Below are 23,093 nucleotides of genomic sequence, written 5' to 3'. Positions count from 1 at the left end.
GTGTATCAAGAATATGGCTCTGATGCCACTTGTAAGGGAAAATGGGTTGCACATAAACTGTTTGAGGTGTTGTCAAAAGGTGTTGACAACACCTACAATAACACCTTGAGTAACTTGCAGCGGAATATAATTAACGCGTAAATAAAATAAACAAGCAACCAAATCAATAGACTCAATATGATTTCTGCAAGAGTATAAAATACTCTTGCAACGCCTCAGGGCAAAACTTCACTAGAAAACTTTCAAAGAGTTTTACAAACCTTAACACTAGTGATTATTGTAAAATTCAATTTCTCAAAACAATTGAGAAAATAAACCATAAAAATAACTCCTAAAAATTCTATTCAAGATAGAATAAATAAAATAGAGTAAGGAGTTAAAAATCTTGATGTCAAAAACTTGTATAGTCGAAACACTCTTCAATCAATGATCTTCAAGTGTTCTTCAAGCATCAAGTAACCTTGACCGATTTGAGCTTTCAAAGATCTTCAATCCTTCTGTCAATGTACGTGTATGAAGCTCTTAGAAAATCTCACGGTCTCTCTCTATCTATCTCTTTTTCTTGTGAACGCCTATGTCAAATAAATAGACCAAGAATCCTTCTTCAATATGTTTCCTTGTAGGCATAGGATTCCTTTTATTTGATCATATCAAATCTACACAAATAAAGAAAGATAAATATTTGATATGATATGATAAAATATACTAATGAGCTTATCAATATCGCAAATAAAAATTACTTTATATCCAAGATGATTTTAAAAAATAAAATATTCTTTTTACTGTTTATTAATTACCATGTGTGCATGCCTCACATTTGTCCAAGAAGAAGCTTCTATTTTGTGTCCGACAACTTACATCTCTGCTTATGTATGCTCTTACATCATCTGCAAAGAGACAAATTTTTTTTTTTTTTTTTTAATGAATGAAGAATTTATTAAAATCACATGGTAAAAGACAAAGTACAACCACACCGATATCTTCGAGTGATTACACGAAGATTACAATAAATCAAAATAATTACAATAAATCGAAATGCAAAGCAACAAAGCGATGAAATTTTGCACAAAGATATAAAGGGATAACTAATCTTACAGCCAATGAATGAATGAACACAGACCACTTAGCTTTCATCAAAGTTTTCTGGGGAATCCATCGAATCAATCCCATGGCCGCCATAGATGAATGCCAAGAACCTCACTTTGCGTTGCTTCCTTTCATGGCTCAGGGCCATACGATCCCCATGGTCGACATAGCCAGGTTACTGGCGAAAAGAGGAGCCACGGTCACCATTTTAACCACGGCCCACAATGGGAGAAGATTCGAAAAAGTGATCGATCGAGCCATAGATTGTGGACTCGATATCCGAGTCGTGCATCTAAAATTGCCTTGTGTCGAAGCAGGGCTGCCCCAAGGGTGCGAAAATTTCGACATGCTGGCGTCGATGGAGGATGGTGCCAAGTTCTTCGTCGCCGTCGGAATGTTGGAAGACCAGGTTCGAGAAATCATCCAAGAACTCGAACCACGGGTGAAGTGTTTGATTGCTGACATGTGTTTCACGTGGGCTTCAAATCTTGGTAAAGTTTTGCATATTCCTAGACTTATGTTTCATGGGACCAGTTGCTTCTCTCTTTTATGTATTCATTTGGTGAAAGCCGAGGATTTTGAAACCATAGCTTCTGATTTCGAGCATTTTGTGCTTCCGGGATTGCCTGATAGAATTGAATTCACCAAAGCTCAGCTTTGGGATACCGTTAGTCGGACGGATCCCAAATGGGATGAGATAAGGGACCAAATGAGACGAGCTGAAGATGAAGCATTTGGATCGGTGATAAACACTTTCCATGATTTGGAGCCTGAATACGTGAAAGAATACATGAAAGTGAGACAAGGTAAAAAGCTCTGGTCCATCGGTCCCGTTTCGTTATGCAACAAAGATGGGCTAGATATCGCTGAGAGGGGGAACAAAGCATCCATTGATAAAAACAAATGCTTAAAATGGCTAGATTTGCAAGAAAAAGCCTCTGTTATTTACGTCTGTCTAGGAAGTTTGTCCCATGTTTCCGACTCGCAAATGGTGGAGCTCGGTTTAGCCTTACGAGATTCGAATCGACCCTTCATATGGGTCATCAGAAAAGCATCAGATGAACTAAAAACAAGGCTATCCGAAGAGAAACTCGGCGACGAAGAAGAAGACACCAACTTGATTATCCACGGGTGGGCGCCTCAGGTGATGATACTTTCTCATCCATCAGTGGGAGGCTTCTTGACGCATTGCGGATGGAACTCGACGCTTGAAGGGATAACTGCAGGCTTGCCAATGATAACATGGCCGGCGTTCGGGGACCAATTTTGCAACGAGAAGTTGGTGGTCCATGTGATCAAGACGGGTGTAAGAGTAGGTGTTGAGTTGCCTGTCCTTCTTGGGGAGGAGGAAAAGGTGGGAGTGTTGGTGAAGTATGATGAGCTTAGAAGGGTGATTGATGAGCTGATGGATGGAGGAGAAGAAGGAGAGGAGAGACGAAATCGAGCTCGAAAACTGGGTGAAATGGCTCAAAGAGCAACAGAGGAAGGAGGTTCTTCGTTCAAAAACATTGAGTTGCTTGTACAAGATGTTGCCATGTATCAAGAAAATGAAGCAATTCTGTCTTCAAATGGTGCAGAGTATTAGATCATGAAAAAATATGAGAAAATTGCAGTCCATTAAGACTTGATTATAAATCATTAAATTGTACTGTGGTTAACAATTTGGTTCTCGCCATTGCAGTAAAAGGCTTATTTTTTATTTTTTTTAGCCTTGCTCCTGTTATTGTGTTTTAGTGTACATTTGAACAACTAATGGCAGAAGAACATGGTTAATCAAATCTACACTAACCCGTATAAACCCGTTTGCAAATTTAATGGTTTGCAATTACATAATATGAAGGGAGTGTGTGCGATTATTAAGAGAAGTGATTCTTGACTTATGGTTTAAAAATAAGCTCTGTGTGTCTCTGAAACTCAGATCATATGTGCGCTTCTGAAATCCAGAAAATAACGGGTTGCTTGATGCAATCATTCCGTAACTTGGTATTGATACATCATAAGAATTTTAAAAGTTTTAAGCGTTTGAAACATGCAAGCATGTTCATTCAAATCTAAAATAGCAACACAATTTTAAAGATGTGAAGTGCACTTGCTACCATAGTATCTCCTATACAAGAACAGTCTCTTCGCCACCATAGTCATCAAGACTTGCTTTGGCCATAATCTCTTGAATCAAACTTGTCATATTCCCATAAGAAGAACCTCCATGGATAGCCTTGTTCGCCATTTCTCCAAGCTCCCGAGCTTTCTTCCTCCTTTCTTCTCCCTTCTCCCCTCCATCCATCACCATATCCAAAGCTTTCTTAACATCGTCCTTCTTAACCAAAACTCCCACTTTTTCTTCCTCTCCCCACTTGACAGGCGTCTCCACGCCTACACTCACCCCGATCTTCAGCACTTCCACCACCAATTTCTCGTTACAAAATTGCTCTGCAAAAAGTGGCCATGTCGCCATCGGCACCCCGGCCGAAATCCCTTCCAGCGCCGAGTTCCATCCGGCATGCGTCAAGAATCCTCCGATTGCCTTGTGTGACAGGATCAGAACTTGGGGTGCCCATCCCCGGATTATGAGTCCTCTTCCATCGACCCTTTGTTCGAATCCGCTTTCAAGGATCCATCTCTCTAGTTGGCCTGATTTGTCGCCTCCTCCCAATGACCAAACAAAAGGCCTGTTGGATTCCTCCAGGCCAAGTGCAAGCTCGATAATTTGCGGTGCTACTAGGCGTGATAAGCTCCCAAGGCTGGCGTAAATAGCCGACCCGGGCTCGTGTAAATCGAGCCATTTTAGGCAATCTTGCTCGTTGATGGAAGCTTTGTTTCCTCTGTCGACCAAATCCAGGCTGTTTTCGTTGCACAGTGAAACAGGGCCGATGCACCAGACCTTTTCACCTTTGGCTTTGCTATACTCCTTCACATACTCTGCCTCCAGTTCTTGAAAACTATTCACCACTTCCCCGAACGATGTCTTTTCCGCAGCTCTGATTTGTTCTGTAACATCTTTTATAGCAGACGATTTCCTATTCGTGGAACCCGTGACATGGAATTTTCTTAACTTGATCGAATCAGGCAGATTCGGAACCTCGAATTGCTCCGAATCTGAACTCTAAGGTATCGAGAATCTTGGAGGATACAATATTGTGCGAGCACAAGAGGGAGAAACAGCAAGTTCCATCGAAAACTATTCTAGGAATCTGAAACCTTTCGGCAATCTGAGTAGTCCAGGGCAAACCCATGTCTGAAATCAAGCAGCTCGGCCGAGGTTTCAGCTCCTCGAACAATCCTCCCACTTCTTTCTGCAACAAACTAAGTGCTACAAAAAAATTTGAAGCCAAATCCAGTGAGGGCAGCGAATCAAGATTCTCGCACCCTTCCGGTAACCCTGCTTACGGAGGCGGATTTCGAGGCCTGATTCTGTCGCGCGATCAATATATGTGCTGAATCTGTTGGCATTGAGCGGGGTGGTGATGATTGTAACTACGACACCTCGCTGTGCGAGTAGTTTCGCAATGTCTATCATCGGGATCATGTGCCCCGGAGCCATGAGAGGGAACAGGATGAAGTGGAGCTTCCGGGCTCGAGTGAGTTTCCATGGATAAAACGGATGAAGATTTTCCGAGGATTTTGAGGTTTTGAGCTTGATTATTATGGATCCAACAGATTCTTGCTTGGCAAGTTGGGAGTTTTTCTCGTTAGTTCGTGGGATTCCACTATTTTGTAACAAATTTTATTGTTTGTTAAAAGGGTAATACAACTCACAAAAAATTAAATAATTTTAAATTTATTAAATTAAAAAATGTAAAAGTTTAAAAATTAACAAAAATCATTAAATTTAATTTCAAATATATATCGATATTATTTAAGATAAAAAAAATATTCTCACGACTCAAAATTAATCAATTTGTAATTAATTAATAATTATTAGCCAAAAAAATATTATAATGATACATTTTTATACTAAACTTATCATGATAAAATAAATTTATTTCAATCTAATAATATTATATACACAAATTATGGATAAAATATTAATTATTTAGTATAAAAATATAATTATATATTATTAATATTGCATATATATTTATATATATACATGTATATTTTAAATTTATATATATATATAAATACTTTGGCGGAGCGGGTTTGGCCAAACCCGAAACCCGCCCCGAACCTGCTTATGGACCTGCTTTGGCATGTCTAAACCCGCCCCGTCGGGGCGAGTTTCATGCGGGATCGGGTTTATCCTTTTTCCATTCTCATTTGCATGCCATTCAAAACTTTCATACACGTGAAAGAAAGTTCTAGGATGACTACGTACACCTCGTTTTTTTTTCCCAAAATAAAAAATTTAAAGTCCTCAGCAACTTGTATTACATTTACATTATTGATTTTGTTACACTTGCACCCATGTCAGTTGAAGTCCCAATGCAGTTTTTATTTTTTTTAAAAAAAATAGATTTCATGTGAGCAGGGATGGTTCTAGAGAAACGAGGCATCGAACGTAGTTTAAAACAAAAAACCTTTTACATTAATTTGCAATGTCAAATATAATTGAGTTATATAAAATCATCTTTTATATTTCATAATCATGAATTATTTTATAAAAAAGTCACAATAAACTATCTACGTGAACACTTACAATTCAGTTGCAAATTCAATTTATAAATAGTTAATTTAAATATTCAAAATTTAAACAAAAAAAAGTCAATTTTCAAAATTAGGTTTCAAAAATCGTACTTTCAATCCATTAATTTTTAACCCCCACATTAAATTAACAACAAATATTAAAATATTACATGAAATCAAAATTATACTGAATGACTCATAAATCAAATTTTAGCACAATTAGATGCAGAAAAATTGCTCAAACAACCCAAGCTAAGAACTCGAGGCTAGGAAAATCGATAATCACATAAGGGCAATGTGGATGGACACTAAACAACAATAAAATGACAAGTGATGAACTAAATAAAAATTGAATATATAAGTTTGGACGACAGATTTGTCATAGGTTGAGCGTGACTATTTTTCGATTTTATTTTGTTTATGATAATTATTATAATATAATAATTTTAATAATTAATTGGATCTTATTAATATATAATAATTATATTATATATTATAAAAAAATTTAATAAAACTGGGGCCTCCACCATGGGTGGGGCCCTGGGCCTGCATGTGAACATATGGAAGAAAAAAAACACAAGTTGGATTGACACTTTTGTTGCTTTGTAGGATAACAAAACTGTCTATGATTTCAAAAAAAAAACAAAAAACAAAAAACAAAAAACAAAACAAAACAAAACAAAACTGTCTATATGATATTTTGAAGAGATATGTTAATAATTTTTGTTGTATCGCACTTGGGTATGTACAAGCAAGGTATTTGTGTGGCTCACTTTAGAGTAACATAACCTTGATTTATGGATTAAACCAAAATAAAAATTGATGAATCGACCTTAATTATTTATCTTGTTCTCAAGCCATCTACTGATCTACAATCCATTATTATTTGAATTCTTGAAAAGAAATGTAAATTATAGATTAACTCGATGAAATGTTATTAATTCAAATAAAGAAGTGTATGTTTTTCGAGAATTTTCCAACGATCAAATTAAAAATTCGAAATTAAATGTGATATACTCTTAGACACATGCATGCTGTGTAGCCCTTTAATTCCTCACTAGTGAACAAACGAAGATAACAGCTAATTTTGGGTTTTTTCTTCTACACATGTCGTGGAGAAACAGTACACGTAATTGCGTGAAGACTTCGCATTTAAGATTATATATATTTTTAAAAAAAAGAATATCGTTTGGTGAATGGTTAGATTATTATTTATTAAGTTTATTTTAGAATGAACATTCGATTAATTTTATTATCAGTTTAAAATCAAGTAAAAATATGCTTCAAAAAACTCAAGTAAAAGGAAAATTACAAGTTTACAACAATGTTTACAGACAGGCTTGTTTTATTTTAGATATAAAATAAATTTTTATTTTAAATTGTCGTTATTTAATCGTGATAAAAAAAAAAAATTGAATACGGTCTCGATTTTTATCTAAACATCCGAGAATAAAATCGTGTCTTCTATTTTATGTAACAATTTGTGCTGTGCAAATATGTAATTCACTCTAAATTTCATTCTTTGGCAAAGTAAAGTTTGTACATAATCGAAATTGTTACATTATACACCGCCCTTCTCGTTTTGAGACTTCGCTTACGTATTAAAGAGGAAAGAGTTTAATCTTTTATTTTTTTTAATTTTTCCAGTCCTTTTGTTTAAATAAAATGATTATTTTTTAATACAAATTTGGGTTGAGTATGATAGCTTGGACTAGGCTGGGCTAAAATAGATTGGCCTGTTTGGGTCGCGGACCACGGCGAGACTAGTTAGCTTGTCAAAATTTTTTTAAAAAAATGTTTTATATTATTTTTAATGATATGCATATGATTGATGAGTTTTAAAATATTGATTGAAATGATTTATCATTTATGCATAGATGATTTTGAAATATTTATAATACTTGAAAAGATTTATGTATAGTTTATGGGTTTGAAAGATTCACATAATTTATAATAAGTTATGTATAATTGATAAATTTGAAATATTTTTATTATTTATATATTGTTGATTAATTTGAAACATTTGCATTATAATAATGAATTATGTTTTGTAAATTTAAACGAGCTTTTACAATCAGAGTTGCGCTTTTAAAAAAATTTTTTATTGGGTTTAAAAACTCATGCATTTGGGTTGAGTTAGCTTTTGTTTTTTTAAAAAAATTGACAAAACATCTTAAAAAGTAATAAAACGTTGCCTGTTATCTTTTCAAATTAGGAACTTCTGCGGGGCAATTGCCAGCTTAGCTCACATGGTTAGGAGGAGAGTTAATATTAGGCAATGTTCTAAAAAACTTGCTTAAGCGATGTTTAATTTTGTTTAAGTTTTAATACGTTTAAACTCGATTAAACGGCCACTTTTTAGAACAGAAGATTTCATTTGTTTTTTGAAATGAAAACATTTTTATAAATATGTATATTTATAGTTTAGAACTTGAATTATCTACTAAATCATATATTTATGGTTAATATAACATTTTATTTAATGTTTGTCTTAAAATAATTAAAATTATAGTAAAAATTGAAAACATTTTTTCACGCTTAAACTCGTTCTAAGCTCGCTTAAGCTTGAAAAACTTGAAGCTTGACCTTCAGGCTTCGACGCGCTTCGCGCTTTTTAGAACTTTGATATTAGGTATAATAAATAGGATGTCGATAGTGAAGGTAAGAAATATCAAATACTTAACATATATAACAATAAAGTTTAAATTGATATACGATCAAATAAAGCATCAAAATCTATCATCAAAGGTTCCAAAACATATTATTAATTCTTGACATTTTATGCAAAAATATTATTATTTTTATTATAAATATAAGGAGAGTTAACACCTTTCACGCAAGGCGGAGTCATCCTAAAGGTTGGGTGGGCTTCAGCTCAGTCTTGATTTTTTTTGTTTATTAATTATAATATATATATATATATATATAACTTTAGTAGTCCATGTTAGATTTTTTAATCAGCAAATATATACTTTGCCCAACCCATTTTCTGAAATATATTTGTAGGATTTGTTTTGTTTGATTTATAAAATTGTTTTTCAACTTACTCCGAAAGCTCAATTTTAAAATTAATTTTATCAAGATTTTTGTGGTTTTTAAAATTATATTTTGTTGTTTTGAACAACTTGATTTCATTGATGTGTACAAATGGCTGTAGCTTAATTTTAGTGGAAATATAGAAGACCCCTATAACAATGTATTAAATAAAAGGCAAACCAAATAAATAATTGAATAAATAACTAGATCATATATAACTCATCCATTTCGAAGAAACAGAAGACTACTCTTTTATAAATTAAAAAAAAAAAACAGAAGACTACATTTTGAAGATCATAAAAACCATTCAAACAATTAGAACTCTTTTCGAGGAAAAAAGTAAAATAAAACAATAAGAACAAAGAAACAAACTAGTACGCGACAAACAAAAAATTCCTCGTTGATCATGTAAGCGCTTACATACGCATTGAGCATATGTATTTTCAAAATAGTTCGACAACATAAAAGTTGGATAGACAATCATATGTCTCAAAAGGTTCATATATATATCAGGAAGTACTATCAGGAAGTACTGTTTGGGTTAATGGCACAAGTGAATCCTTGATCAACGGCTAAAAGTTTGATTCATTGTATTAACGGTTTTTCGGATGAACATGTCGCAAAGTGCTTATCTGATACCTTTTATTCGACTATCGTAGTTTGTAGACTATTATGTTAATCCGAAACTCATTCAATGATCGGTATACACCGAAAAATAACGATAACAGAAGCCCAAATAAAATCTTATTTTATATTATAAGAATGTTAATTTTTAGATGTTTCAAATTTGGACGAATATGTTCTCAAAAAAAAAAAAAAATTTGGACGAATACTACAGAGGAATTCAATTGTAAGAACTCCACCGTGATTCAAAAATAAAATAAAATTTGAGTATAAATTTGTCTTTGACAACTTATCTCAGCATAGCATAAATTTTTGTGTGGTATTCTAATAAGTTTTGATCACATCCTTGGAGAACTCAAAAGGCCGTTTCAATGGCGGCCATAGAAAAAACAGAGCAGCTGAGCTTCCTTTTGATCCCTTTAATGGCTCCCGGCCACGTAATTCCGATGATAGACATGGCCAAGATGCTGGCCAGGCACGGCGTTAACGTAACAATCATGCTCACCCCCTTGAATTTCAATCGATTCAGTTCGGTGGTGAATCGAGCCGCCATGTCCGGATTACCAATCCGGCTGCTTCAGATTAGGTTTCCGTCCCAGGAAGCTGGATTGCCGGCGGGATGCGAAAGCGCCGACACTCTCCCCTCTTACCAGCTAATCCAAAATTTCTTCGTGGCTATCAAACTCTTGCAGGCGATTGTGGAAGAAAAAATGGAAGAAATGAATCCCATCCCTAGCTGCGTAATCTTCGACAAGCATCTGCCGTGGATGGCGGAGGCCTGCCAGAAATTTGGGATTCCCAGGGTTTCTTTTGATGGGATGAGCTCTTTTACCCAGCTGGTGATGCATAATTTGTATGTCTCCAAGATTCATCAAACTGTCCCGGAAACAGTCCCATTTCTTGTGCCTGGTTTGCCCCATGAAATTGAGTTTACAAAGCTTCAGCTTCCGGGATTGTTTAACCCAAGAATCAATGATTTTCCCGAGTTTCGAGAACAGGTAATTCGATCGGTAGTAAAAATCCTTTTTTCTCCTGAATTTCCATACCCAAATTCATATATATGTATTAGAGTAATTTGCAAGATTTTTAATATTTATGCCTTGTAATTAAACACAAATTATCACTCAAGTTGTGTTATATTATTCATGGTGAAACTAATATATATAGGTGAGATTAACGGAGGCAGAGGCATATGGAGTAGTGGTGAACAGCTTTGAAGAGCTAGAAAAAGGATATGTGGATGAGTTTAAAAAGATTAGAGGAGGCAAAGTTTGGTGTATAGGGCCTTTATCCCTTTCAAGTGATGACAATTTAGACAGGGCAGAGAGAGGCAATCAAGCCTCCATTGATGCAGCTCAGTGCTTGAAATGGCTCGACATTAGGCCGCCGGGTTCTGTAATTTACGCCTGTCTCGGGAGCCTAGCGCGCATTTCGGCTCCACAGTTTCTTGAGCTTGCTTTGGGGCTAGAAGCATCGAATCATCCGTTTATTCTGGTGGTGAACACTGGATCAGAATCCGAAGAAATCGAGAAGTGGATTTCCGAGGACGGGTTCGAGGAAAGGAATAGAGAAAGGTGCCTTTTGGTTCGGGGTTGGGCGCCACAGGTGCTGATTCTGTCGCACCCTGCGGTGGGAGGATTCTTGTCTCATTGTGGATGGAACTCGACTCTGGAAAGCATTTGTGCCGGTTTGCCGATGGTTACATTTCCTCTGTTTGGTGAGCAGTTTTTGAATGAGAAGTTAGTGGTGCAGGTTTTGAAGACGGGAGTTGGAGTCGGAGCTCGAGTTTCGGTGCATCTGGGGCAGACACAAAGGCCGGAAGACAAGGTGACGAGGGACGGAATCCAGGCCGCGGTCGAGATGGTAATGGATCAAGGAGAAGAGGGATGTGAGAGGAGGAGAGTGGCACAAGAGCTTGGGAAAATGGCGAAAAGATCGGTTGAAGAAGGCGGATCGTCTTGCTTAAACATTGAGTTGTTGATCGAAGATATCGCAAAATTGGCGAAACAAAAGAAATCATCTTAGTTATCTGTTTTATCTGTGTATATCATTCATCAAATTTTGTGTATGTTCTCAAATCAGTTAGTTATATGTAGATTCGAGTTTGGGCATTAATGTTCTTTCCAATGTAATGAATCAAGTTTTGCATGGATTGATTGGTCCATGCATATCTACTTCCAATTGTTGTCATTTGTTTTGTTTCAAATCTTTCACGATTCTTCCCATGATTATGCATAATTCAACTGTATTTATTAATGGTGGTATATATATTATTATTTTACATATATAATACTGTGTCTGTTACTTTGCTTGACGTTACTAAATTGAAAATTTTCAAGTGTTCCAACTAGTTTTTCCATAATTAATCTACATTACTAATTATATCTTCATTACATCTTTATGATGTTGTAGTATAGACTAGACTTTTAACAGGATTGCCTTTTTTTGAAAAATTTTCCACTCCCGCCGTTAAAAATAGGTGAGTTGGATTACTAATTCAATATCTCATTTGAATGTGGACCAGCTTGTTCGAGCCATAGGTTATGGCAGTCTGACCCGCTAATTCTTATTTTATTGGATTATGTATGGTTGATGAGTTTTGAATTATTTATAATAGTTTATTATATTGTATAAATTTTAAAATATTGTATGATTCAAGAACTTTGAAACACTTATATTATTTATTTATAATGATTTTTATTTGGTTTTTGATGGTTGAATTTTGAAAGATATATTATTTATAACTAGCAAATGTGCACACGCTATGTGTATGGTCAATATGACATAAATCAAATTGATTGCAGTTTCCTTCAACATACGAAAAGTGGGTGTAATTATTAGTAATGTGATAGAATGCAGTTCTCAAAATGCAAAATAATTTTTTTTGTTTTTGTTTTTCACGTATTTTTACCTTTTTTCAATGTAAATATATAAAATTTTAAATAACTACCAAGGGTTAAATGATAAATATACTTTGGTTTCATCAAAACGCATCTAAATTTTTTTTTAAAGGTGACTCAAGTTTTATAAAATAGTAAAGATAATATATTTATGATTTTAAAAAAATGGTAATGTTTTTTTAAATTTTTGGGGAGTTGGTGGTCTGTCTAAGTGCAAATCTAGATAGGTTGTGTTGGGATTGGAGGTTTTTCATAGGGGTGCAAACGCACCGAACATGTTCGTGAGCTTTACGAGCCCACTCGATAAATATTTGATTCGTATTTGAGCTTATCGAACTCAAGCCGAATTCGAACATGTTCGAACTTTTTTTCGAGCAGCTCGAGCCAAAATTACTCTGTTCGATAGTTCGCGAACCTTAATATTTAATTAATATAATTATATAATAATATATATACATTTCGAACTTTTTTGAACTTTTCGAACCATAATATCTGAATAGTTCACGAATAGGTTCGAATATTTCGAACTCGAACTTCATTTCGAGTCGAGCACGAGCCAAAATATTTGAAATTATCGAACTTCAAATCGAGCTCGAACTCGAATATACTCTTATCGAGCCGAATTCGAGCCTTAAAATTTTATCATTATTCGGCTCGATTCGATTCGTTTGCACCCCTCCATATTCCAACGATTAGTTTGGTTGGATTGTTAGTCGACCAGATTAAGGTAGTGTTTGGGAAAGCTCCTTAGAAGTATTTCTCTGCTTTTTCGTTAACAAAAATTTGAAATTTTGTGAAATTTTGTTAACAAAAAGCTGAGAAGTGTTTCATAGAAGCTCTCCCAAACACTACCTAAACTATTTTGGATTGTCAACAGATGAAACCGTACCAATCCTGTATGATACCGGATTGGCTTGGGTCCGGATTTATCGGATTGGGAGCATTAATCCAAAATCGAAACCAAATTAAGTTGAATTTAAATCGAATTTGATCGAATTGAGACCAAATTGGAGTAAAAAATTTTTTTTTTAAAAAAACCATTATGTATGTAAACAAATTAGATATATAAGTATCATACATTTTTAGTAGGGTTGGCTAAATTAATAAAGATCATAATTTTCTCTGACGAAAAATTCGTTACAAAGATTACATTTTAATAAATCACCTACGTTTAATTTTGTTAACAAAAGTAATTAATGAAAGCAATCACGAGTCAATTAATCTCAAAGATGCATGACCCAAAAAAATCCTCAAGATGTATAAGCAAATTTCAAGCATTGGTAGCATAACACACGTACGTAATTGCGAAAAGTATATAACATAATAAATCCTTACTTGGGGCTATTAGATCTACCTACCATAATATAACATAAAGAACTACATAAAAATCATAAGAAAATTTTGTCAAACGTAAAAAAAAAAAATTTGTGTCGTGATTAAATGATTAAAACTTACTTTAATATCCCAAATAAATATTATGAAGGTTTGAATTTAGAAACCCGACGAGCGCTAGTTGAAGACCGATTTCACACAGTTATATTATATTAGATCAAGTGTTATTGTCAGGTTAAAAATAAAAATTCTAGTTTTTAATAAAAATCACCACTTTATTTCATGATATCATTGTAGCTAGATCTATTGGCTCCAAACAACTTCAATTGAGGTCTTTGATTTTGCAAGCACCGTAGTACACTAACTTTGATATTTTTTTTTTAAAAAAAGAGCGAACAAGAGTCAATTTGTTTCATAAATATGCCATTTTTTTAATTATTTGAAAGATTAACTTCTCATTTGCTAATAAGTTCCCTCTATTTTTCTAATTTTGGCTCTACTTGACTTAAGAGTTGGAGAGTTTTCGATGAGTCACAGGTAAATCTTTTTTGAAGAGCAGATCTCTTTGTTTTAAACCATTTTTTGTCATAAGTGACGAACCACTATTTTATTTTAAAATTCGTATGAGTGAAGTCGACGTACTCAAATCCCACGTTGTCCGTTGAAGGAATAATCTGTCAGCGTATTGAGTTTATTGACTTGACTCGTAAATAATACGGCACCAGAAGACACTAATTAAGATTTTGTTCTCTAATCTATAATATTTTCTGATTATGATGTTATCAAGAAATAAATAAATATTTATCGTCCAGCTGGGTTCAATTTTAGCAAATGGATTTTTTTTTTTTTAGCATTATATTGGTGAAAAAAAAAACTTAAAATATTTATTTGGAGAAAAGTTTTATAAAAACATTTTGAAAAATATTTGTTTTAAAAAATTCTCCAAATATAGTTTTTAAATAACGATTAAGTGTTTTTTAATGTTTTTATAATTGAACGCAGTAATAGAAATCAAGACATATTGTATTTTAACTCTCAAAACCTTTTTTTTTTAATAAAATAACTGTCCAAACACATGTTAAATATTTTATAAAAAAGTTTAAAAACACACTTTAATATAATATTTTTTTTAAGTACTTATCCAAAAACAGAGTTTAATATACGAATGAGTCTAAAAGGAACTCAGCCGAGTGGGACACGTTTGAGACCAGGTCAAGCCTGATAATCCAACCATTTGAAATGTGTTCCGAAAACATAAAAATTGCAACTCAATTCTAAAATCAAAATCTTGTGTTAAGGCTTCCAATTTCGAAACATTTTTTTTTTTCCCCCATTCATCATGATGTCTGTTTCAAGAATCATGGCACGAGAACTTCATTTTGTGCTAATCCCATTACTAGCTCAAGGCCACATGATACCAATGATAGACATGGCCAAATTGTTGGCGGAAGGTGGCGTTAAGATAAGCTTAGTCACGACTCCGAACAATGCGTCGCGGTTCGGGGAAACTATCCGTCGTGCTCGGAACTCGGGGCTGAACATCCATCTTGTGGAAATCCCATTTCCCTGTCGGGAAGTAGGATTGCCACCAGGTTGCGAAAATCTCGACAGCGTCCCGTCCAGGGACCTGATACGAAAATTTTACGCCGCCCTGGATATGCTCCAGGGTCCCCTGGAGAAGTATTTGATGGAGAATGATCCCCCTCCGAGTTGCATCGTTTCGGACAAGTGTCTCTCCTGGACATCTAAGTTGGCCAAGACATTCCAGGTCCCGAGATTGGTTTTTCATGGGATGTGCTGTTTTTCGCTGCTGATTTCGCACAATTTGAAGATTTCCTGGCGTGATCTCTCCGACAAATCTGATTCGGAGCCGTTTCTGGTTCCTGGTTTGCCTGTCAGGGTTGAAATCAAGAAAGCTCAGCTGCCAGGAGCGTTTGTTGCGTTGCCTGATTTGGATGATATTCGGGACCAAATGCAAGAAGCCGAATCGAGTTCTTACGGGGTCGTGGTGAACACGTTCCCTGGAATGGAAGCTGGCTTCATCGAAGAGTATGGAAAAGCAATCAAGAAGAAAGTCTGGTGTATTGGCCCTGTATCTTCATGTAACAGGGAAGTTTTGGACAAATTTGAGAGAGGAAACAAGGCTTCGATCTCGGAAACGAAGTGTTTGAATTGGCTTGATTCCATGAATCCGAAATCAGTACTCTATGCCTGTCTCGGCAGCCAATGCCGCCTGGTTCCAGCGCAGTTGATCGAACTCGGGCTTGGCTTAGAAGCATCGAATCATCCCTTTATCTGGGTGATCAAAAAAGGGGACAGGTTTCAAGAACTGGAGAAATGGTTGCTGGAGGAAAGATTCGAAGAGAGGATTGAAGGAAAGGGACTTCTGATCAAGGGTTGGGCTCCACAGGTTCTTATTTTATCACATCCTGCCGTTGGAGGATTCTTGACACATTGCGGTTGGAATTCGACTATCGAAGGAGCATGCTCGGGGGTGCCGATGATAACATGGCCTATGTTTGCTGAGCAATTCTTGAATGAGAAGCTTGTTGTGGAGATATTGAAAATCGGGGTTCGAATCGGGGTCGAAATCCCTGTCAGATGGGGTGAAGAAGAGAAAGTTGGAGTGATTGTGGTGAAAGAACATGTTCAGAATGCTGTGAAATTGTTGATGAATGGAGAAGAAGAAGAAGAAGAAGAAGAAGAAGAAGAAGAAGGTGAGAAGATAAGAAAGAGGGCAGAAGAAATCAGGAGTTTGGCTATGGAAACAATGGAAGCTGATGGATCTTCTCGGTATAATATATCAGGTTTGATTCAGGATATTATGGAGAAATCATACCAAATTGGACCTCAATCTTAAACGACTGTTCTTGTCTCGTATCAAACTGGAGGAAACCAATAAAGACAATCTACTGGTCAATGTACTTATAGAGCATTTTTAAAATTTAAAAAAAAAATTGTGTAAAATCTTGAAAATTTTCATTTAGATCAGTGACGGTCTCGATGTGACGCTAGATGCATCAGAAAAATGTCGATATACAATGTAGTTCTATCTATCATAATCAACATATTGTACTGAGATAATAAAATATTACATGGTTGATAAGCCATATAACTAATTTATGGTTTTGAATCATCAAGAACATGAAGTAAATGAGTTTTTGGTCCATCAATGTATTGTGTACCAACACTTGGCTCCCGATGTTTCAACCGATGACCATTTCGATACCGTTTTATCATGTCCCGACCCACTGGTCCATGTAAAAAAACACTCAACGCCTGAAAACATATGCATAAAATGAGCGAAAAAGGATTACGTCAACCACAGACTGATCTCTAGAGGGGTCGTTCCAATCGGCAAAAACCGCCGTGGCGTAGTGGTCTCAAGCTCCTCCCAGCCACACTTTTCAACTGTCATTTATGCTTAAATCCACAAAAGAGAAGCCTGTTTCTTCGTTCAAACCCGTAGAATGCGGATGGATCGTAATGCCACTGCCATTTCCCCTGGATCAGGCGCTTGAGATGTGTTCTTTACATATACATAATATAAAGCAATTCCGAGAAAGACCTCGGCTTTCCCCACCAAAAACAATATTGAAATGACCCTACATGTTTCAAGAACTGCTAGATCACATGTTAGAATAGCAGAAATCATAGTTAATAGTATCTTGAATATGATAAAAACTCTTGTAGGGTCATATTGGTGAGAATATTAGATAGCATGATATTATGATCAATGCTTATATAGCTTGTTACTTTTTATATTCAAAAAGCGAGAGATAGAATAGCCAATGGACAATATTTGGCCATGGATGTAGCCCTCTAGGCTTGAGTTCGAACCATGTAATTTGTTTCGTGTTACGTTTTCTCTCCACTCTTTTGGCCTTGAATTACGAGATTGTTTTAGCACTGAATCTAATTAAAATTTAACTGGTTTAAGAACATTGATTCGGAATTAAAGAAACTTGCCATTGATGGTGTAGGAGGCAAGAAAGTAAGATGATGACTCATATGGAAATTGATGTTTTTGTGTTAAGTAGAGTTGGGGTGATTACATTTTTTCCTTTAATAAGTCATACGATAAGCCATGTTTATATTCCTTTATCGAGTACTTGACTACCTAATCATGGAAAAACATATATTTCTTTTCAAGATTGATAAATAATTTAGTGAAAATTAAAGAAAAAGCGCCCCTATAAATTGTCACGAAGGCTTGCAAATACTGAAACGACCCTAACTCTATAATTATTAAATAAATAAATATGCGGAAATATTTTTTTTTATATATATACTTACTAAATAAAATATGCACATATATGCCCATACATACATGCACAGAATAAAAAAATTTAAAATACATAAATAAAAACTTAAATAAAAGAATTTCCTTCTTTAAATAAAATAAATATCTGAGTCAAACATTTAATTAAAAGTACTGCATAAATAAAATGATTAAAATTTGCATGCACTGACAATATTCAATAAAATATTCAAAACACACAACCACTGAAAAATAATATAAAATGTGTAACATGCTGACATAATCAAAACATGCATGTGACTCAGACATCTATCACGGTCACGGGGTCACTGCATGTCCGCTCATATGTCCTCGCCGCCGGTAGGAGCTACATCCTCCTCTACGAACTCACCTGCACCATACCAGTGTAGTGAGCCTAGAGCCCCAACATGCTAACATAACAAGGATTTAAAATAATTTAAAACAATTAAATATATATAACATATACATGAATGAGCATGCTTAAAAATATCATGGTATAAACATAACTTAAATTAACTTAAATAACATAATACATACATATTGTTGAGCAGTTAAATTTCTAACATCGCATGGTTGTATCCGCAGTGTAACCTTAAATCATACATTAAATACTGATCAGCGTGAAAACCAACGTACGTGGCGGTGACGAATCACCTCTTAAATTGGCAGTAAACTGCCCTTCAATAGTTCACATATGGGGACGAATCCCCCTTAAATTGTCACACTATTTCAACTTCCAACATAAAATATTTTATTATTGCTCAACCTTAAACATTTAATTATGCATAAAATTATTTCATGAATGCATGTACTTAATTAAAATGTGTGTCCTTCATATATATTTAATTTAATTTCTTACTAACATATAAATATTAAAATAACTTCAATGCATAAAAATAATTAAATATATAATCAGGACACATGCAAATTTCTCATGGATTATCCTGGACTTCTGGCCCTAACACTCAAGCCCAATTACTTAAATCTGGCCCAATAACATACTTAAGCCCAATAAAATTATTCTAAGCCCAATTAAAATAATTTAAAGCCCACAAAACACTCTAGGCCCAATAACAACTTAAACTGGCCCAATGGGCCCCAAAGCCCAAAGACTAGCCCAAAAACTTTTATGGGATCAAAAGCCCATAAAATTAATGGACTAACTTAATTAAAATTTTAAAAGCCCAAATAAAATTATTTGGGAGTCCAAATAATTTTATTTCTAATTAATTGGCCCAAAAAACCAATTAATTCATAAAATACTTTAAAAATAAAAAGACTCGAGCCCGGCCCACCGAACCCGGACCCGGACCAACTTAACCCGACCCACTACCCTACTGACCCGACCCGGACCACACCTAAAACCCTAAACCCGATCCCCCCCCTACTCGACCTTCCCTCGGCCGTGAGCAGCAGGCCTTCATGGCCTGCTGCTGGCCTGCTGTCGGCCAGCTCCGGCCGGAGCGCCGCCGCCCAGACGTAGCCCACGTCTGGGCGGTGCTAACCTGCCGTGGCTCAGCCCGAGCCACGATCCCTACCTCCAACCCGAAGACTTCTTCCATGGAACCCTAAACTGCACCCCCTTGGACCATCATCGCATCAGTTGGCTTCCTGGGCTCGTTTGGCTCGAACCACTCGAGCCACTCGAGTTCAGACCACCCTTACATGACCTCAAGACCCCTGGCCAGCAGCTGAACACCCCCATGGCAACCAAAACGTGAGCATGATACACAAAAGCATGAACAAGGCGCATACATCCATCCAAGTTCGATTCTTTTCTGAAAAATTCTTAAAAAAATATGATGCTCACGCACACACACACATATAAACACTGATATAGTACGTAAAAAAAATAAGAAGAATCATGCCTTTCACCGGAAACGAAGAGAAAAACGAGCGTGGGACGATTCCGGGACGACGGGACGACGACGACTTGCTTTGGACCTTCAAAAACGTGGCTATGGAACTACCTTGGAGATGTCTGGCCGAAGAAGATGATGGAGATGGTGGGGTGAGGCGGCTGATGGCTTTTGGTCGATGGGTTTGGGGTAGATTAGGTTTTGTTTTTAATAAAATAGTTTTTTTTTAGGATATTAAATATATTACTTAAGGATTTTAATATATAAAATATATAACTAAAAAAAATCTAATTAAGAAAAGAAATCTGATAAATATCTTAGATATATTAAAATCTCGAAATATCAATTTAATGGAATTTTAAAAATACTAAAAAGTCAATATTTTGGCTTATTTTGAATAAAATGGACTCCTAAAATTATATAAAATTAAATACTAAAAATTTTGAGGTAATAAAACTCAAAATGATATTTTAGGGCTCTAAAAAGGCTCATGAAATTAATTGGCTAGAAAGTTGTCATCTCGTCCGTCCACGATCCCGTCTACGCGATAAAATAATTAAAATACTAAAAATCATAAAAATCACTAATTGTGGGTTAAATGCTTAAAAAAATTAAATTAAATCATGCACAAATAATTCACATAATTATTTAACCCATAAATCACAAATTTAAATAATTAAATATCCTAATTATGCATGCGGATTTACGTATTTAAAATACCGGGTGTTACAAATACCATGACAAAAAATCTTCGAAACTAGCTAAAACGTCAAAAGATTAAATGATACCGAAGAAGAAAAAAAAAAGAAAGATTCACCAAAATCTATAAATAAGAAATAAGATGAAAAAATATCGGAACAACCAACACATGAAATCGTTGATATTGAAGATGACGAGAAACTATTTGCGTTTACTCAAAGAAGAAGACACATAATAAAACAGAGGAATGGATCGGATGTCCAAGTGGTTACGATGAAAAAGAACAAAATTTGAATATTTAAATTGTTTATCATTCGTAGTATGATGTGAACATTCAAATTAATCTGAGATACACAATTAATAATAAAATTAAAATTATAAGTTAAAATTTTTTGAGTAGCTTAAAAAAATGAATATGATTTTTGAATTCCAGAAAAGAACTATTTCACAATCTTAATCTATATTTACAACCATAAAACTGTGTTTTAAAAAATATTCGAATAGAAAACATCATCATACGTATTATTAGGACTAAATTTATGAAATTTAGGTAACACTTATATTTTGTAGGAAATTTTAACTCATTTTTAATCAAACTAAAATATTATCTTATATATTAAGGAGATGGATTTTAATTTCAGAAAATAAATTCTAAAAAATGATTATACCTCTGAGTGATATGACCCACAAATTATAAATAATTATGTTTAAATATTAGATCAATTATATTAGTAATTATATATACAATGATATTTTAAATTATTAAATTCTAAAATAATAAACAATGTTATGTTTAAATAAAAATAACAATAACCATAAAACGGGTTTAGAAGAAATGATATTTTAATAGTAAAAATAAGTATCAATAAAAAAAACAAAATTTAGAATAAGACCACCGTTACTTAACATGACGATTTTATTTAATTTGTTTTCATAGAAATTTATTCATGGTATGCAATTTATGATGATGATAATTTTTTGATTGTGTGAATTAAATATTAGATCAATTATATTAGTAATTATATATACAATGATATTTTAAATTATTAAATTCCAAAAATTATAAACAATGTTATGTTTAAATAATAATAACAATAACCATAAAACAGGTTTAGAAGAAATGATATTTTAATAGTAAAAACAAGTATCAATAAAAAATAAAATTTAGGACAAGACCCCCGTTACTTAACATGACAATTTTATTTAATTTGTTTTCATAGAAATTTATTCATGATATGCAATTTATGAAGATGATATTTTTTTATTGTGTGAATGAAATATTAGGTCAATTATATTAGTAATTATATATAAAATGATATTTTAAATTATTAAATTCTAAAAATAATAAACAATGCTATTAGCCAATAAAAAGTTAGTAATATTAGGTTGATATAATTATATATTAATTAAGTTTGTATAATTATTATTTAAAATTTTGTTCTTCTTCGTATCTATACAAAAATATAAAGGTTTCAAAAATATATTTTTTAATTCTAATCTTTTTTAAATTGTTATCAGAAGTTTTAAATTTTTGTTTTTCTTCTTTCAATTTTTTTTTTGTTTGAAAGGTTTCTCTTTTCAAAATTAGTAAGCCTTGTATTTTGAATTTATTTATATAAAAATTATGTCCTAGCCAATATTTGACTTTTACATTTATATCGTCGTATGTATTTACTTTTATATAAAATATTTTTTTTCTCATTTCAAAATTGATACATGATTGTAAATTACATGATATAAAATACATTGAAAATATATGATAATAAGATCATCAAGACGAAGAAAAAATAACGAGTACTTGACTACCAAATCATGAAAAAGCATATATTTTTTGTCAAGATGGATAAATAACTTAGTAAAAATTAAAGAAGAAGCCTCTCTCTGTATTGTCATGGAAGGATTGCAAATACTATGGCAAAAAATCTTCGAAACTAGCTAAAACGTCAAAAGAGCAAATGACACCGAAGAAAAAAAAAGAAAGATTCACCAAAATTTATAAATAAAAAATAAGATAGCAAATATCGGAACAACCAGCATATGAATTCATTGATATAGAAGATGACGAGAAACTAACTGCGTTTACTCAAAGAAGAAGACACATAATAAAACAGAGGAATGGATCGGATGTCCAAGTGGTTACGATGAAAAGGACAAAATTTGAATATTGAAGTTGTTTATCAGTCGTAGTATGATTTGAACATTCAAATTAATTTGAGATACACAATTAATAATAAAATTAAAATTAAAGTTAAAATTTTTTGAATAGCTTAAAAAAATGAACATGATTTTTGAATTCTAGAAAAGAACTATTTCTAAATCTTGATTCATATTTACAACTATAAAAAATGTGTTTTAAAAAATATACGGATAGAAACATCATCTTACATATTATTATGACTAAATTTATGAAATTTAGGTAACACCTATATTTTGTAGGAAATTTTAAATTATTTTTAATCAAACTAAAATATTATCATATATATATATATATATATATATATATATATATATATATATATATTAAGGAGATGGATTTTAATTTCAGGAAATAAATTCTTAAAAAATGATTATAACTTTGAGTGATATGACCCACAAATTATAAATTGATTATGTGTACTCACGTGCGACGCACGTTCTTTTTACTAGTACCAT

At 33.7% G+C, this 23,093-nt stretch overlaps 4 protein-coding genes across 4 annotated transcripts; 3 read left to right on the top strand and 1 right to left on the bottom strand.

The window, feature by feature from the left end:
- The first annotated feature begins 992 nt into the window (after nt 1-992).
- On the top strand, nt 993-2,785 carry LOC140891340 (UDP-glycosyltransferase 73C4-like). The gene has a single exon (XM_073299788.1). The coding sequence runs from the start codon at nt 1,109-1,111 to the stop codon at nt 2,669-2,671; it is 1,563 nt and encodes a 520-aa protein (XP_073155889.1). The 5' UTR covers nt 993-1,108; the 3' UTR covers nt 2,672-2,785.
- Nucleotides 2,786-3,067: 282 nt separating this feature from the next.
- On the bottom strand, nt 3,068-5,492 carry LOC140888170 (UDP-glycosyltransferase 73C3-like). Its single transcript, XM_073295858.1, is given in 4 exon segments — nt 3,068-4,186; nt 4,188-4,471; nt 4,474-4,793; nt 5,464-5,492. Coding segments are annotated over 4 exon segments (1,626 nt in total). The 3' UTR covers nt 3,068-3,193.
- Nucleotides 5,493-9,599: 4,107 nt separating this feature from the next.
- LOC140891426 (UDP-glycosyltransferase 73C3-like) lies at nt 9,600-11,543 on the top strand. Its single transcript, XM_073299906.1, has 2 exons — nt 9,600-10,367; nt 10,537-11,543. The coding sequence occupies exons 1-2, from the start codon at nt 9,741-9,743 to the stop codon at nt 11,392-11,394; spliced, it is 1,485 nt and encodes a 494-aa protein (XP_073156007.1). The 5' UTR covers nt 9,600-9,740; the 3' UTR covers nt 11,395-11,543.
- Nucleotides 11,544-14,902: 3,359 nt separating this feature from the next.
- Nucleotides 14,903-16,677, top strand: LOC140891864 (UDP-glycosyltransferase 73D1-like). Its single transcript, XM_073300530.1, has one exon. It carries the CDS (start codon nt 14,941-14,943, stop codon nt 16,459-16,461), a length of 1,521 nt encoding a protein of 506 aa, XP_073156631.1. The 5' UTR covers nt 14,903-14,940; the 3' UTR covers nt 16,462-16,677.
- The last annotated feature ends 6,416 nt before the right edge of the window (nt 16,678-23,093 follow it).

The sequence above is a fragment of the Henckelia pumila genome, chromosome 3, assembly GCF_033568475.1.
Source record: "Henckelia pumila isolate YLH828 chromosome 3, ASM3356847v2, whole genome shotgun sequence".
NCBI classification, from domain to species: domain Eukaryota; kingdom Viridiplantae; phylum Streptophyta; class Magnoliopsida; order Lamiales; family Gesneriaceae; genus Henckelia; species Henckelia pumila.
Note: the sequence above shows the minus strand (reverse complement) of the source record. Positions and strands in the feature narration are given on the sequence as shown.

Bases quoted from the DNA above. Each gene is read 5' to 3' on its own strand.
- LOC140891864 (XM_073300530.1), top strand. From the start codon at position 14,941: ATGATGTCTGTTTCAAGAATCATGGCACGAGAACTTCATTTTGTGCTA.
- LOC140891340 (XM_073299788.1), top strand. From the start codon at position 1,109: ATGAACACAGACCACTTAGCTTTCATCAAAGTTTTCTGGGGAATCCAT.
- LOC140891426 (XM_073299906.1), top strand. From the start codon at position 9,741: ATGGCGGCCATAGAAAAAACAGAGCAGCTGAGCTTCCTTTTGATCCCT. The intron at 10,368-10,536 runs GTAATTCGATCG...TAATATATATAG, and splicing joins TTCCCGAGTTTCGAGAACAG to GTGAGATTAACGGAGGCAGA.